The sequence below is a fragment of the Cydia splendana genome, chromosome 7 (assembly GCF_910591565.1).
Source record: "Cydia splendana chromosome 7, ilCydSple1.2, whole genome shotgun sequence".
NCBI classification, from domain to species: Eukaryota; Metazoa; Arthropoda; class Insecta; order Lepidoptera; family Tortricidae; genus Cydia; species Cydia splendana.
This window is the reverse complement of record NC_085966.1, coordinates 19,835,820-19,854,135: the sequence shown is the minus strand read 5'-3', so window position 1 is coordinate 19,854,135 and position 18,316 is coordinate 19,835,820. Positions and strand designations below refer to the sequence as shown.

Below are 18,316 nucleotides of genomic sequence, written 5' to 3'. Positions count from 1 at the left end.
ACTGTTTGAGAAGCCATCATAAAAGCGTGTCATATTTGAGAGTTGTTTTTTAAAACAATTGCAGATGACTTATTATTATTACATATAAATATTTAATAATGAAACACAGAAGTAATACAGAGATCTTTCTATTACCGAAAGCCGGTAAAACAAATGTCTACATTCCTGTTACAGGCCCAAATGACATCGAAGCGGTTTTGGCCGATACGTTTAGATTTCGTTCTTCTTGTCTTTTGACAAAGAGGAGACGAATTTTAATTTTATAAACGAGCATGTAAAGATTGTACCCAAATATCTATTATTTACTCGTATTTATTGATTATTTTATTTATAAATTTTATGTTTACTCTCTTAAGACTCAGGCCAGTTTTTTGCGTTTTTTAATTTGGAACTTTTTAAAATTTCTATAAGTATTTAAAACTCGAATTGAATTTGTACTTATACAAGTACATATGCGGGGACTTTCGAGGTTAAAATATGCAGATAAAGCAATAGTCATAAATCTTTTATTTCTCAGGCTCCTTTACCTGTCGTCCACGTGTCGCAATATTTGCGACTACCAAGTTCGGTCTAGCGGATGTTTTATCAGTTCGCTCACAAGTTCATCCAATAACCTGTATTTGAGTTATGTCATCCAAATACACAAATGTTGATTCTGATGTAGGCAGTTCCTCCCAGAGTTGGTACGTACGTAAATACATGTACATGTCATGTACGTAAATGGCATTGTTAGCTAGGTGTGTCTGTTTGCCTATCAGCTTATTCGTTTATGACATTGTTACTATGCCTGGTCAAGCATTGTGTACTCTCCTCGTTATGTCACAGCGGAATTATGTTTACTCTTGTCAGAGTGGTTTTTAGTCGTCTTCCTCGAGTCTTAACTTTTTCATTCTCGAATTCTTCGAATTCTGTTAGTTTTTCTTCATTGTGGATTTTGTAAGATCTTTCTATCATTGTTGGTCATCGTTCGTCTTCTTCCTAGCCTTATCCCATTTACTTGGGGTCGGCTCTCCTTATATGGCGTCGCCAGGAGCATCTGTCCTGTGTCTCTTGTGGTATAATTTTTTCTTTAAGGTTCTTTTTCACAAGCCCTATCCATGTTGTCTTGGGCCTTCATCGTTCATTTTATCTGTAAAAATATTATGATATTTAAAACAAGAATTGTAATACAGTCATCGACCTACACGCATAATAAGCATGCTCTATATAAAGATGCGTACGCGCACAATAGGCAAGGTTGAAGAAGAACACTACGTCAGCGTCGAATTGGCGATTCCTATCGTTGAGACCATTGTTCAGAATATGTCGCGATACTTATTGTTCCAACAGCTATGCGGCAGAATCGCGAGTTTAAATGAGCCGTATACGCGCTATGAATTTATATACATTTTAGCATTTGTTGCGCGTAACGTGATACTTTGTAACGTGTTCGAAGGAAAGTCCGGATCTGTTCGGCGATTTCTATATTATGTGTATCTCGTTTCGACCTCCCCGCGAGTCAGGTGTCGATCTTTCTTTACGTTGTCTCTACTCGTATCTGACGCAAGGTTTTGACCGCGCCCTTTTCGTCCAGCGGATATCCGTATACATTTACGAGTGAATTAGCACTTACATAATTCGTGTGTTCTCATATTTTCATTGATTACTCAACATCAATGATCTATTGCGAAGGCAAACCGGCTTATTTTACGACAAGATTTCATTAGTAGTCATTGATAGTTTTAATCTTTTCACTAATTTGATGCAATATTAGGATAATGAAACGTTTTCTAATTAGGTTTCCACATAGTGTAGCAAATTGTTATCGTCTAATTATTAACGCTTTCTGTTATTCAGCTAAGATCGCTGTCGATCTGTAATGTATAGGCCTAGGTGTACAGATATCATCTAGGTGGCAGTATGATGTAAGAAGTTAAACAAAAAGCTTGTATTAAGATTACATGTCGCTTGGTCTCAGACGGAAGGACACGTAACCGAGTCCGTCAGCAGCTTTCTCCGAGTTTCGGCGTCATCAGTCACTGATGCGTCAGGTGCCGATGCGGGACCCAGGGTCACTGAACCTTACTCGTACGATCCGGCTTAACTGACGTAATTTACCATTCCGATTGGTTCAATAAGCGCTGCAGGTCAAAGAGATTTCAGCCAAGCACTTTTTTGACATTATAGTGCACCGGGGTAATTAATTAATGTGTGCCAAACAAATAATACTTCACAGTATTACTTACAAAGATGCAACGTTTCTTTTTCACAAGAATCTTAAACTCATATGTTGGATTTTTGCTCGGAACTTTTGCTTTTAAACAGGTTTTACTTACTTATATTTGTTGAAAACTTTCGACAGTTTACGCAAAGCGCCGCCTTTTTAAGTGTATGTAAACTCTACATTTAAATGATTTTGTACAAATTACACGTTTCTGCTTCTTCCAAGATGGTGAATGAAGTTGTCACCCAACGTTAAATTATCACGAACCGATCATTACTCAATCCATGTAGGGTGGCTTATTATCGAAAATAATCAGCAGTTCGCCAGAACAATACCAAGAATTTTGCCGTGAGCTTTACAAATGTCAAGTTACGTAAACCCAGCCCAGCGTCCGTTCCGAATCATCTTCAAGCGAGTATTTTTATCACGAATAGTTGGACAATGTCGCGATGCGACTTAAACTTGTAAATGAGATAAAAACGCAGTGATAAAATTGCTGATTTGTTAACCAATACTCAAGACATTTCATTCATTTTATAACGCCAAATTAACATAATATGCAATTCGTATAATTGCAGAGGTAAATTGCTTTTTACACCTGCCGAGATGACGAATGGACCAGCATTCTTTCGATGTTGCTAAAGCCCCATTCAGGGAACTCGTCTGCTGACTGCCCTTTTCTTGCATATTGACCAGTTTTTTAATCGCGAATAATTCGGAGTTTTCCCCGAGCCTTCATTATAGTGATTACTAATTATATGAGTGTGGCCATTTAAGTTAAAATCACGTTTTATTACCCCACTAATTTGACTCGTGGAATTTTGAGTTGCGCCGTAGTTTAAAATGATATAATAACAATGTACTTTTCCTCGTTTTTATTGGCTTCCTTTCTACTTTGTTACACTTGGTTATGTAAATGGGGTGCCTTATTCACACGACTGTTTTTTAGCTAACTTCAAAATTTAATCTCTGGCAATGCGTCATTACTAGTGTTGTAAAAATAAACTAAAAATAACTAGACAATCTCACTGACAATGCGCCATTTAAATCAATCATTTTGCTATATAATTGCTACTAGCGCTATAAAAAATATCTCGTCAAACTGTCAGTAAAACAACTGACCAGTATTGAAAATTAACATTTAACTGAGGATATAAGTTTTCTTTGGTCATACACGATATGTAATGTAATTGTCTAATTGTCTTCTGGGTTGCTCTTTATTTCTGTAGTCACCGCGGGAATATAAATACAAAGTTGCCGCGCGTTGATGTCTGGTAAAGCGCGCGCGACACACCTCGCGGCCGCGCGAGCTCGAGGCCTAGGCAACTTATCTCTATCACTGCGCAATTTTATTAACATAATATCTTGCATCACTCTATTAACCTAATTCGTCTTAATGAAGAACGAAAGGACTTTCCATTATGCCTTAGTCATTGTGCGACCGGTCGGTCGTCGAAAGCAAAATTCGTTCAACACTTTCGACCGCTCGTATAAAGAGTGTAAAGTAAGAACTGGTCGCAGTATAGCTAACTGTACGTACACGCCGAGAAGTGGGTCGGACGCGCGGCCGAGGGCCGTAACCTCGTAACATGTTATCCTACCCTAAACTAATATTCATTTTCTGAATATTTTAAAATCGTTGCGACACAACTGCTTATAATTGGGACAGTGTCAGCTACAATTCTTTATAAAGATCGAACCAAAGTTCAAGATAATAACAACTATAATGCCGTTGCAAATAAAAATCGCGTTATAAATTACATAAATATAGTTTTTAAATCTGTCGATTAGAAGATTCTTAATACTACACAAACGAATATGGATATTAATTACTAATTAGTCTCGCTGACTCGCTCGATTTTTGGTCAATGAACTGAAACTTTCACCCAACCGTATGCATGAATCGAATCGATTTAAAATACGTAACAAATTACTGTATGACAGTATAACAACACGGTAAAATTCGATTGTGAAAGTACGAGGTGTCGTATTGATGTTTACGTAGTTCTTTAAACACAAAAATCCTTCATTGAAGTGAACGACACCGTGTCAAGGTCGCTACTCGTCTCCGACTTTCACTGCTAGACGCTACGCGCCTACAATGTCATTAGGATTTTAAAACATTACTATTGATTCATTAGAGATTAACATTCAACCGGTATCGTTTGTAACCGGATTTTTAGCGGTACGAGTGCATAGCATACATACCCCTCCGTTTAGCCGGAGCCTTTTCTCAAACGCACGATTGACGCATCAAAATGATATTAAAAACTTATTAGACGCTCGCTCGCTCTCATACTCACTCATATAAGTGAGAGTGCGAGGGATTGATATCAACATTGAATTGGTATTACATTGGTATCGAAATTGATTAGTGAATACGTGTTGGTTGGTGTCGAAACGATGCCCCACTCGTCGATCATTAATCGCCACTAGAGGTGGTTTCGCAACCGATCGGACCATGGCCACGCGCGCCGTACGAAATACTTCGATAAAACGTTATTTGAACACATCTACTCTTATCCATCGTATGGTCATTATGTCTAGGTGTGGTTACATAAAAATATCATTTAACGTTAAATTAAGCTCCATTTTTTAAAATACGATTACGTTTGAGTTTTATATGTCTATGATGGAACTTCATTTTGTGCTAGAACCTAATTGCTAGAAGCCTACCTAAAATTGTCTTCTCCGTGATAATTATTGTCATGTCGTTTTATTACATGACTGTAGAATCGATTAAATAAGTCTTACAAATTCATATAAACTTGCGTAGAACTCTCAATTAGGACATTGGGGTAGGCGGTAGGTATTTTTATGTGAGCCAGCTCAAACCAGGACAGAAATTCCAACCGCAGCACGAATTCAAATGATATGTAAACAAACTACATATTTCGCCGGCGATGGGTCAAGGTAGATCGGTTCCACAAACTGGACATTCTTTTTCGACAGGCTGCCTGTTTTTTGTTCTTTAATTTAAACGGTAAATCACGGTATATAAATCGCGTAAATAATTCATATCGACAGTTTTGTGATGTGCTGATGTTACATGAACTTGTACCTACTGTATGTTCTAATTTTTTTGCTGTACCACTGTGTTAAGTATTCATGAAATTAGGAAATTCGGCAGTGATTGGCGCTTTGCCTGCTTCAAAATATATCAACTAGTTTTTGTTGAGTAGTCACAACGCGAAAGTATATTTTGACTCCAGCGAAAAACGCGTCAGTAGAAGGAGAGCCAGTCTACACGGGTGGTTAATACGCAGAACGCAAACGAGTGCTTAACAAACTTCTTTGCCGACACTCCCTCTTAGGTCTTCCCGTTTACGGTCAGGCATATTTCACACCTGTCTCGGATAGCTCTTAAATTCTTCACTTAAGATTCACGTTCCGACAGCAGGGAGGGGATAAGGGGAGTCAAGGCCGACCGGGTGACACACATCCCGCGCCACATTCACCTTCCGTCCGCCGCCACCGCCACCTGCCGGTCACCACTGTCAAGGCTGCCTTGCGAAACCTGCCACTAAAACAGAATGATGGACAGTCTTTAATACCAGAACCATGACGAAATCCCACTCCAAGTAACCTTCAAACCGGCTAGTCTTGCAGAAAAATCGTTACTGAAAAATAAAAACATAAAAATACTGCACTGTTTTTCCCGCACCGCCTCGACTACCGGGGTGATTGCCACTAAGTCGCCTTGAGGTTCGATTGAAATTATTTCTCAACTGCCACTTTATAAGGCCCTTAATAATGATCATTATTATTATAATACTTATCCGAGTCAGAACATTTTATGCCAATAAACAATTATACATACCTACGTCTAAATGTTAAGTGTATTACGGAATAGAAACTTCAACACGTTCAGAATTAAGTCCATGTGAAATCGTAGAGATTTTTCTGGTAAATTATTCATGTGGCTCGCGTTGGGGGGACTTTCGACGCGTTCTTGAGAAAGCCTTTCACTCTTATCACGGGAGACACACTTTTAAATTTACCTACAAGCTCCAGTTGCGATATGATATGCGATATGATCTACCCACGTTTGTTAATTAGCCCTTTTGCATAGGTGAGAACTAGAACAGTAATGTTATATGTTAAGTAGATGATTTCATTGAAGTAGCCCCAAACCAAGGCCAAAAAAGCTTATGTTACGGGTACTACTTAGAATACGATATAATATGGATATAATTAAGTATTTGTTTGGGACCAATAGCTTAATTATACAGTGTAGCGGCTCGAAACTATAGGCAGTACCTACGGATAGGACTGGTGCTCACTTTTAAAATACATTTACCGGGTATGCTATCTCCAAACCACTAGATTTGTAGGCTGGACTTCTACTAGAACTACCAACCGGTCGTGTAAGTCTTAATTTATACATGTACGGTACATATCTTTTATCAAACATCAACAATATTACAATCAATTATTTTGATTGAATAACATAATGATAGCATAAAAAGTCAATTTTCCGCATCGCGGTAGTCTCGCTCGAGTGACCTCTCCATTACTATCGCTATGCTTCATGCTTTTGATAACTGTTAAATTTTACTTAACCAACTATGTCTCATTAAATTTCACGCACATATTATAATTACTAGCAATACTTTTTCTACATAAATGAGATAATTTGAACCTTAACTATTTATTTTCTCTTAAGGTACGATTCTTTTCATAAACGATTATCAAACAAGACCGCAATCCTCAAAAATTTGCAGCATTAGCAATATATACTGAATGATGTTTGATAACAGTTTGTCCCGAAGCGTTGTCGTGATTATCGCTTCAGCCAGAAGCGATAAACGCGACAAGCCAATAAATACCAAATGCAACGACCTATAACCGTCACTACACTTATTTAATCGCTTTGATAATCAGCGGTCACAACAGAACCTTAAATAAAAAAGCCGCAATCTCCAATTTCACAGGTGTAAACCGACAACAATATAAAAAAAAATATGTTTGACGAATGACGAGTGGCTTTTTGACCAAAACTGCTGGTATGACTTGTAAATCGTGCGTACGTTTCGATTCTCAGTATTGGTGGAAGGACTGATGATAAGCTCTTCAAGGCCCAGGTCACAGGGATGCCGTGCCAGCGTGCCGTGCTTCCCGTGCGCGTAACGGACGCTTTTTTAGCCCGGATAGTCGCCGCAGAAAGTGTGTTAATGCGTGCACGATTTGCGCAACCAACCGCGCGCGATGCGCCACCGCCTCCCGTGACCGATCCGTTATATTGCCAGTGTTTTACCGAATCAAACCGCTGTTGTATTAATTAATAGGACATATGTGCCAAAATTAGCAGAGTTAGCGGTCTCGATATCACTGATTACAGCGATTATGTAGGCAGGATACTAGTCTCTTTCTCCCTGACTCTTTTCTTTCAATGATATGAAATTCCAACACACTACCTTGAATTTGTTAAATCCGAAAACAGAATTCAATATAAGTACATATCTAGATATACTCGCACTAACTTTTTTCCAATATTTCTATTACAAAGTTACAATATTCTCACCGGATATTAAATGATGATCTGATGATATATTTGATTCAAAGGGTTAGGAATAAACGTATTTTTTAGCCCTAAAAATACCTTAATTTTTTAACTCGGCAGACTTTCTGTGTGCGATGCCCACTGCGTCTGCAACTGTCATTCGCTATTCAATGTAGCAGTCAAACTAATTAGTATTTACAACGGCCACTTTTACGGTCCACATTGTACAGTAACATTCGGTTTCTAATCAAATTGTACCGCTGCTTCAAAGTCTCTTTAATTGTGGTAGCTTACACTTTACAATGTCACTTGACCGTTTATTTATATAGGGTATGATGTCATCCGGAACATGTATGCATTACGGCGTTACATTGTTTTCTTATGTAATTATCCGTCTTCGTGCATGCATGCGGATTTCCAGCTCTATTTAATGATAATATTAAGACTTAATCGATTCATTGGCTTGATTGTATTTTCCTCAGTCAAACTAGAAAAAGAAAACATCGTTTTCAATTAGTCTAATCCAGTGAGCACTGTCATTGACCAATAAATTACCTATTATTCATCTCCGAGTCACTTTCAAAATCAGTTTTAATGAGCTTGTTAGTAAAAAAAAGTGTAATATATTTTGCCATGACATCGTTATGGCAGTGAACACTAGAGGTCCATACGGGAGTTCAAAATTGCCTGTAGTTTCGCGTGTAGCTAATATGCTTCCTTATATTGTATTGTTCTGACCTTTAGTGCGAAAAATAATGTTTAAATGTATTATTTAGCGATGTAGGTGGGCAAGTTTTAGCGTTTACTTGTTTAGCGGTTTGAAACACATTGTTTGTATATGTACTTTAGTGCTGACATTTTTGTTGTTTTCAATGTAAATGCGTTAAGTATGAACTTTATTGTAGCACCTTACTTCTAGTAACGATATTGTGTTTCTCAGATATTGGCAAAATTTATTATCTAACAAATAATTAATAAGAATAGCCTATACCTACTTAATCGCAAATGACGTGACGGTTTAACTATACGGAATTTTTATACGAATTATACATTAGATTCAGTTTCCTATTAAAACCTTTACTCTTTAGGTCTTAAAGAAAAAACCGGGCAAGTGCGAATCGGACTCGCGCACGAAGGGTTCCGTACCATAATGCAAAAAAAAAAAAAAAACAAAAAAAAGCAAAAAAAAAAACGGTCACCCATCCAAATACTGACCACTCCCGACGTTGCTTAACTTTGATCAAAAATCACGTTTGTTGTATGGGAGCCCCATTTAAATCTTTATTTTATTCTGTTTTTAGTATTTGTTGTTATAGCGGCAACAGAAATACATCATCTGTGAAAATTTCAACTGTCTAGCTATCACGGTTCGTGAGATACAGCCTGGTGACAGACGGACGGACGGACGGACGGACGGACGGACGGACGGACGGACGGACGGACGGACGGACGGACGGACAGCGAAGTCTTAGTAATAGGGTCCCGTTTTACCCTTTGGGTACGGAACCCTAAAAAAGTAGGCCAAACAATCTTCGGCTCGGTCACCGGGTATCGACGCTCAGTCACTAACGCTTAACTCCCTATTAAGTTCATTGATAAGTACCCAGTAAAAGTCACCGACTTGTAATTCCAACGTCGACGGCGATCCCCAGGCGCCGCGTAGGTGCGACCGGCCACCCGATGTAGGCTAACAAGTGTCCAGTGAGCTAATGAGTCCCAGGCCGTGCCAGCTGCGCCGTCGGAAGCGGCAGCGAAACGCCATTAGTATGCCGCCGCATCACCGACTTTCTCGACATTCCTGATACCAGCGGAGAAATGAGCGACCACGAAACGCAACGCGAATAAAGCGTTAACGTTTTGACGTGTTTTACGTCGTTTATGACATTTTCAGTGTTGCAAAGTTGGAGTTTAAAGGAATGATAGAGAGGAGAAAAATTGCTATTTTTTGGGTGGTAAATTTAAGGAAAAATATTGCTATAGTTCGTTTTTTTTTAGCATTAGAATGAACTTGCAAGAAGGTAAGCGATCTTGACATGTCTTTTAATTGAAAAACGCTTTTTAAAACTCAAAAACTATTACTTATGAAAGCAGAAGAATATAAATGATCGTATTAGATTCATAATTGTTACATATTTACCGTAACTTATTTTTAAAATGTGTTTTTCAATTAAAAGACACATCAAGATTGTTTACCTTATTTCTAATGCTAAACGAACTATAGTTGGCTTCCAAAGTTGCTCAAGTTGCCTTGTTGGAAAACATGCGGATTTTTTGACTGTTTGCTGATTAGATAGTTAAAATAAAGGCTAAGAAAGAAGTAGCTCAGAACAGTCTTTTTCCCCGTCATCATTCTTTCCCCGTCATCATTCTTACAAATGATGTTTGGCGGAAGAGAGACTACGAACGCAATACATATTTAATTGTTGTAAAACGTATTTTTACATTCTGTTTTTATAACCATTATACCCATTACATCCATTCTCCGGTTGACATATAAATTAGCTATTACGCATATATAGCAGTACATTCACGACAGTCGCAACCATTATAAAAACTTTAATAATACAAACATAAATAAAATTGCAATTTACGTCTACCTTTCTTGAATGTCGTTGCTATGTGGACGAGAGATCGATTATCGTCCCGGAAAACTAGTATAGCCTGAATGGAGCCCATCACATTGCCTTAATTTTATTTTTATTTTATCGTCCGGTGCTTAAAATAATTGGCAGGCATACTACTTAATTTATTAACATATATTCACCGTCAGATATCTGTGTGATGCCCTCAATTACAAAACGTGATCGAGTGTTAAAAAAGTCAAAATAAAACTCGGAGTGTAGTAGGCGGTTAACAATCACATAAAGTTATTCCTGCTTGCTCGTTGACATTTATAAGATAAACTTTATTTTATCCTTATTTACGCAGGCCCTTACAATGCTGCCCTTACAACGCAATCGATTACTTATAAAAATTCCCCGCCATCCCGTTTTAAAGTTTGTGCATCCTTTTATTTTAATTTTTTTAGTCTTGCTGTCACCTTCTATTTTTAAGATGGCGCGCTTAAGCAGACTCGCTATAATAGTTGGTTTCCCGTAAGATAAGTCTCCGACAATTTTAGTTGACCTTTAGATTAGGCATTGCAATTTCCGTAAACATTAAAACTAGGCATTGATAGAGCTCACTGTGAGGTAAATTGCGACTGTGTTGCTAAAGGTACCTGCTTGCATGCAAGGGCATTAAAGTCGAATTATGTAAGTCTCAGAATTCAAATTATTGTTACCAACAAAATGCATTGGCATTTATGCGAACGAGTATAGAAGGCCAAGCTCAAGCAATCAATGTGCTTAAATAACCAGGAGTCTATTGTTTGTTTCTGTTATTTTCAACTTGACTTGCCGCAGATAACGATCAAATGACAAGTGGAATTTCGTCATATTTTGAAGCTATGTAAAGTTCTGAGGAAAATAAATAGGTAATCGTCGAAATTGTAGAGACTAGTTTAAAATGAACTTTATCTCTGGTTAGTCGATTGACAACACCATGCGTAAACTTTCTCTATATTGAGTCAATATAGACAATATTATTGACACATGCGGTTAGAAAATCCGGGTACTGTCTAGTAGTTTCTACAGAACTCACACATTTCGCAAGTCTTAACTTTTAGATGACCGAGGTGATTAATTTTGGTATCTATACTTAGTCAATTGTACAGTCAACAACAGAGCTATGAATACAGGCAAAGTGCCAAAAATATGTATACACGACCTTAATGTACAGGCAATAAAGTACTGTATACATATTTTTGACACATTGCCTGTATTCATAGCTCTGTTGTTGACTGTACGAAATTGACCATAACCATTGATAGTGCACAGCATGGATTGAAGCGATTTCCAATCAATTGGCAAACAATAAACACCTAGTAACGGGGGCGTCATTGAATCAACTTTATACTTGAGCTGTCGATTAAAAATCGTTTTCATTGTGCCCTTTTCCTACCCTGAAATATTGACGCATCAAATGTCATTCTCAATAGCGTTACTAATGTAGGTATGTATGTCAATCACTGACAATCTCAATTGATCGTCTCTAGGGCCACAGTTCTAACTACAGAAACATACAATTATCCCTATATTTTTTTGTATTCACAAAATAAACAATATTATAGATCGTATTAATTCATATTATTTCATATTCTAGGTTAAGTATAATCTAGCAAAATAAATTTGTCAGTATTTCTACTGGCGGCAATTGAAATTTAGGCGCGAAGTGGCGAGGTTCCATACAAATTTATGGTGTCGCGCCTTTTTCTACCGAAAAATCGGTTTTTCCACCTTAAATAATCTGTAACTAGTAAACAATATCGCCTTCTTTTTGATCGTAACAACATATCAGTGGGAAGTGACAATTGTGACTCACTTTGACCACTGCTCTCCGTCCGATCCTGAGCCTTTTATATGATCCAGCTGATCATATAAAAGGCTCTGATCATATAAGTGTCTCGGTAACCTCATTAACCGTGTATTAATAATGTTCAATGTATCTATGTGTTGGTTCCAGGTCGCGATGGCCGGCGACTTCATCCTCGCTGTGGCGTCGATGATGATAGCTCGCCTGCGCAGCGATGACGTCACACTTGTGCTTAGCCAGGTATGACCACTTTATCTTCAGTAACCTTAGACTTTATGAGACTTGTTAATGAATAATTTTTATGTACGTTATTAAAAGGTTTTCTTAACCCCCGGCCTTGTTATAGAGGTTACAATGAAAACATAAGATAGACAGACAACGAACTGTTCTACTCGTATGTAACCAGATCCCTGATTTTGACCATATAAGACGCTCGAATTGTATCGTAAGAGTGATATTGACACCTAAACTAGGTGCACTTTGCTATATAATTACTATAATTATACAGCAAAGTGCACTACTTCGTGCGAAATATAATGAAATGAAATGAAAAATGAAAATGATTTTATCTAATAGGTACCTACATATTTTATTTATAACACACTTCATTTTAGTTTATATGCATCATTCTTGCACAATCGTGTTCTTATAACTATTATAATTAAGTTCTCCATCGTTTGTATCTTTGCTATAATATTTCATTAAGAGGATATATGTCTAGTTCAAAATAATTACAACGAGAACAAAAGATTGCACTTAATTTGTTGCAGCCTTGTTCTGTATGAATGATGATGCTTGAAATTGGCGCTCATACATTATTGATGGCTTTGTGTGGCTATTTCGTAGATTTTTCTTGATTGCACTATGTGTACTACCTATTTGTCTTCCGAATGGCATTTCAGTTTTCTAAACACTGCCGTTTGTTACGACTGTTACGCAAACGTAAATTAATTACTCCAATTAAAATGCAAACCATGAAACTAATTAAATTGCGTAAACTTATAACGTTCAGGGTTTAATATTTGTTGACGTAAAAATAGACAGTGGGTACGTGATGGTATGCATCGGTGGCATAACTATAAGTATAAAATAGGTGTCTTGAGAAACAATAACATAATAAATGTTATGTTATGTGTCAAACATAAAAACGCGACGTTCCAAATTTGTATGAGAAATTGTCATTTTTCAAATTTGCCGCCTTTTTCTAGTGACTGAATTGGTTTGCCAGACTATACCTGCTGTTAATATCTATACAAAGTTACGTTAACAGCTGTGCATAGCGCCATCTATCTGATTTCCTATAGTAAAAGTAGTAGTAAACACCATTGACTACGTAGTCCGAAAGGAACCACATCGGCTATCTGTGTAATACATGGACCATGCCCTCTAGTGTGTTCTTAGTGAATCACTAGATGTCACTCTAATTAGATATTTCTTTTGTACATGTTAAAAGTTTAACATAGTTTAATGTTTGGTGCTAATGTACTCTTAACTCTATTCTGAGAGCTCTGTATCCTTGAGTGATAACACGCGAGGGGAGGAGATATATCGTGACTGCAGTAGCCACAGGGCGAACATGGCACAGAACGTGTTATACTGTGCGCAAGACATGTTTGTACACTCATCAATGTGTTTGTAACTTCCTAGGAAAATCAGTTGAAAATATTTTGGTGTAACCATAGCAACAAAAAGTTTATTATTTCAACAAAAAACTTGTGACATGACCCAACACACTGTCATTTTCAACTTTGCGTCATCTCGATGCTAATAAGACATTATCCTATCGATCCTATCGATCTGTAGGCAATCTGTCGCCACGGGGTGAAGAAATTCTATTCATGATGGAGTGGAGCCTGTCCATTCTGTAAGAAATAATGTTAACTTGCGTTAACATCGCCATCTATCTGACCTTTTATACACTTTATAGAGCCCTAGATAGCTTATGATAATCGATATGTTACGCATCCAAGGGTATGTAGTTCCAGAGACAATCCATAGGTGGCGCTGTAATTACTTAATAATAATTAATTTGGGATAGCGAATTTGTAATGTACTCACTTTCCCAATATACGCCATAAAAAGCACACGCTTGTTTTGACTCCAACTCATGATCCTCCGACCTCCGCCCATGTGTCATCAAATAATATGAATTAATTGTCCTGTGCTGTAGCTAACAAAAGATGCGGTGTTATTCCAGGTGGTGACAGACCTGGTACAAGGCGAGTTCATGCAACTGGGCAGCAAGGAGACTGAGAACGAACGGTTCGCACATTACCTCACCAAGACATACAGGAAAACGGCCTCGCTCATCGCCAACTCCGTCAAAGCGGTAACTATTATCGTATTATAATAATTATCCTATTTTTTATTTATCCTCAGCTTGTTTTCATCCCATTGATAATCGACACTTACCGCCACAACAGACCTCTCATTAATAAGATGGACCGTTTTATGATTTATGTATTGAACATTAGAAACTATTCGTTAGTCCGCTGGTTTCGAAGATTAACGTACCCAACAGTAAATCCAGGATCGTCTAAAGTGGAGGAGAGAAAGTAGGGAAGCGGATCCAGAGTCTTGTGTCACTACTGCTAGCTCCATCTGTGGTACTACTACTAGCTCCATCTACCAGCCACCGAGTACTAGCTCATCATACGTCATTCCAGAGTAATGCTGGGTTAACGTTACTGAAGAAGAGAACTGTTCATAGATTTTTGTGCATTACTTAATAACGCTTGGGCAAATAAAGAAGAATTTGGTTATTACCTTTTTATGGAATAGTTACCGGAAATTTATGAAGTTTAAGAAATAAAGCTTGCTACAAATAATAACAAGCAATAAAGATAAAAGGGTGACTTGGGTTTTTTGTGGGGCTCTAATGGTGGGTGGTGGGCGTCAAATTGTCTGTGGTATTTCCGCATTCTCTATTTACTCGTAATAATCCTCATTCAGCGGTCATGAAAGAGAATGATGTGAAAGAATGGTCTTTTTGATAAAAGCTGATGGTGGTCCTTTTCAACTTCAACGGAGGGGATTCTTGAAACCGCGATCTTTTAAAATTAGCTTTTATCGGCATTCTGCAGTACAATTGTCTCTGCGTAGACGTTATTCATAAATGTCTTACAAATCTAAAAAGCTATTGATAATCGTTTGCTCCATTTGTGTCTGTTAGAAAGAGACCAAATAATTTTGAACAGGTTTGCTAAGTTTAACGAATAAGAGGGATAATCTGCAATTGCAATAGTTAATGTTACCACATTTGTTGTCCCAGGTGGCTCTGCTAAGCGGCGCGGACGAGAGCACATGCGAGCTAGCGTTCCAGTACGGCCGCAACATCGGGCTGTCCTTCCAGCTGGTGGACGACATGCTGGACTTCGTGTCGTCGGCGCAGGCCATGGGCAAGCCCACGGCCGCCGACCTCAAGCTCGGGCTGGCCACTGCGCCCGTTCTCTTCGCTTGCGAAAAGGTAATTTCGTATGTCAGTCTCGCAAAAACGCGAAGTGACTCTTTTTGTTTGTTTGAGTGGGTCTTGGAATAACTTAAATTAAGAATCGGGCCCGATAGCGCCAGCAATCGAGTTTCATGAATCGTTAAGCTTATCTATTCCGTCTTCCATTGCCGGATAAAGCTTCCCCTTTCTTCCGACACTCACGGTCGGTATGGTATGTTATACATGATTTATATTTGCAGTACCCGGAGCTGAACCCGATGATCATGCGGCGCTTCGGCGAGCCGGGCGACGTGGAGAAGGCGTTCGAGCTCGTGCACCAGTCGCGCGGGCTCGAGCAGACGCGCTTCCTCGCGCGCAAGCACGGGCTGCAGGCGGCGCGCCTCGCGCAGGAGCTCGCCGACTCCGTCTACCAGAAGGGGCTCGTGCTCACCACCGACCTAGTGCTCAACCGGATCAAATAACCCCGCCCCGTACGAGTGAGACGGTTTTCATAGTAGTCTTTGGATCGTCCGGAACCTAAGAGTACTTTAAAAACGGCGAGCGTCCGCTCGCGTTTCGGCTTCGGTTTTCCGAGTAGTCTTGGGCCGTCTCCTAAGAGTACTCTGAAAAGGGGCCGGGACTCGAAACGCGGCATCGTCTGCGTTTTGAACGCGACTCGAGCCTCGAGCGGGCCTCCCGCGGAGTGAATGTGGACTAGTGGAAGCCGACATACGGCTAGATATTATCGAAGATATTTTTACGTCGACTTAACACGATGTGCCCTGATAAATTATTATATATAGCGAATTATATTCAGTATACATTACCTATACATTATAGTATTTAGAATGTATTGTCATACTGGAATGATCGATCGGCGATCGACGTCGAAACTTATCTTTTTTATATTATTTTTGTATGTATATATACATTATACCTTTCTGTATGTAAGAGTACCTATGTATCTCTCACTTGTGTGACCTGATTTATTTTAAGATAGTTTTCTATGAAAATATTTAACACCGTAAACTATCTGCGACAATATGACTTTGGTAGGAGTGAGTGTGTGTGACTTGTTACCAAATACGGTTGTACATAATGTACGATAGTGAATGCTCAATGTTTTGAATACGATACGTTTCACGAAAACACACAGTTTTTATTGGCGCGATATTGTACAGTACGTTATGTTTGTTGTAGAACGCTCGACTGTTTCATTCCCCTAGTTCTTATTTGTGCAATTCTCTTCTCCGGTAGCGTAGGGTGAAGGTACTTGGATCGCCGGGTCCGCATCAGCACAAACATTTCAGTAGGACTCGTTCGAACGTCTGTTACGATTGCCGTCCAATCCTTTCGCTATTATATTATATACTGTGTAAATACTGAGAGTCATTGGATAAGTTACCCGTTTTATCTTCAAAACCAATTACCTCAATTTCTTAGTGTGCATACTAGAATACGTGTACACTGTATGTTCGATTTAGTATTAAATTGTAAGCTTCATCCGGCCGCACGGTAACATATAGGCAAATTTGTCTTGTTTAAATGCTATTCGCTACTTAGATTAAATATTTTGTAAATAATGCAACTGAGTATCACTCAGTGCTACAGTGGGTTTGTTATTTTGAGGTTATAAAGAACCCACGGGCACAAGAGCGCAGTATTTTATAAATCTTCAGTAGGTTCTTGTTAGTTAACAAAATATTAGTCACTTAAAGAAGTAACAGTAGTGTAAGGCCGACATGATGACTTAAATAAGAAACGGGCGCGGCGACACGTGCTGTCCTTTGCGCCCACAGGTATAGATGTATAAGATAGACGGAGGTAGAAATATGTTACGGAAATGAACAATTAGGTCCCGAACATTGTAATATTTTTAATAAAAGTGAAACATTTAAATACTATTTGTCTATACGGAGTTAAAATCCGCGGCCTAATCTTATTGAAAGCGTACATGGCTGGACTAAATAATTTTTGATGTTCAATTTTATTAAAATTATATTATTGCGTAAGCAGATAAATTTCTGTTTAATATAAAATATTACATATTGTAATCATTAGCGATATAAAAATTATATGTTGCAATGTTAATTTGTTAATCTAAAATTATTAGTGAAATAATTTTAGTCATTATGTCAGCGAATACAATAAACGGATATGGAGTTGTATGTTTTTTGTACATTATATGTTAAACGGGAGTCAATGAACTTTATTTATAATATTGTAGATGTGTACGTAGTTAAAACCGTTTGTAAATATGAATACTCTGTAAAATGAAAATCATGAATAATTTTTATTATAAACATTAGTTACAGAATCTTGTTTTATTTATTGGAACAATTGAAATCTAATATAGGAGAGGTTTGTTGTGACAAAGTCCTGTACCTACTATGGTAACTAAGGGCAACTGATCAACATTTACGTTGTTATTGTCATATAAAAACGTAAAAAAAAGTTTTGCTTGGTGGTTGGTAGTACATAAACTGTCAAGACTGCATCGACCGTCCAGTGGCGCCCTCGTTGGGGGAATTGTGTTTTCTTATAAATCGATTAATCTTATACCTGTAAGCTAGCAATTCTTGTATATTTATTTATAGGTATACCTATATATTTCGGGGATCTCCAAAACGGCTCTAACGATTTCGATGAAATTTGCTATTGTATATAGGGGTTTTCGAGGTCGAAAAATCAATCTAGTTAGGTACTTATCTCTGGGAAAACGCGCATTTTTGGAGTTTTTATTTTCCGAGCAAATCTCGGTCTCCCA

At 38.2% G+C, this 18,316-nt stretch overlaps 1 protein-coding gene across 1 annotated transcript in view; it reads left to right on the top strand.

The window, feature by feature from the left end:
* The window catches only part of LOC134792385 (all trans-polyprenyl-diphosphate synthase PDSS1), an 82,781-nt gene extending 64,915 nt beyond the window's left edge, over positions 1-17,866 (top strand). The window contains exons 5-8 of the mRNA XM_063763678.1: positions 12,270-12,359; positions 14,317-14,448; positions 15,391-15,585; positions 15,810-17,866. Coding sequence (XP_063619748.1) covers positions 12,270-12,359; positions 14,317-14,448; positions 15,391-15,585; positions 15,810-16,031 — 639 coding nt within the window. The 3' untranslated portion in view covers positions 16,032-17,866. The remainder of the gene's footprint in view (positions 1-12,269; positions 12,360-14,316; positions 14,449-15,390; positions 15,586-15,809) is intronic.
* Positions 17,867-18,316: the final 450 nt, after the last annotated feature.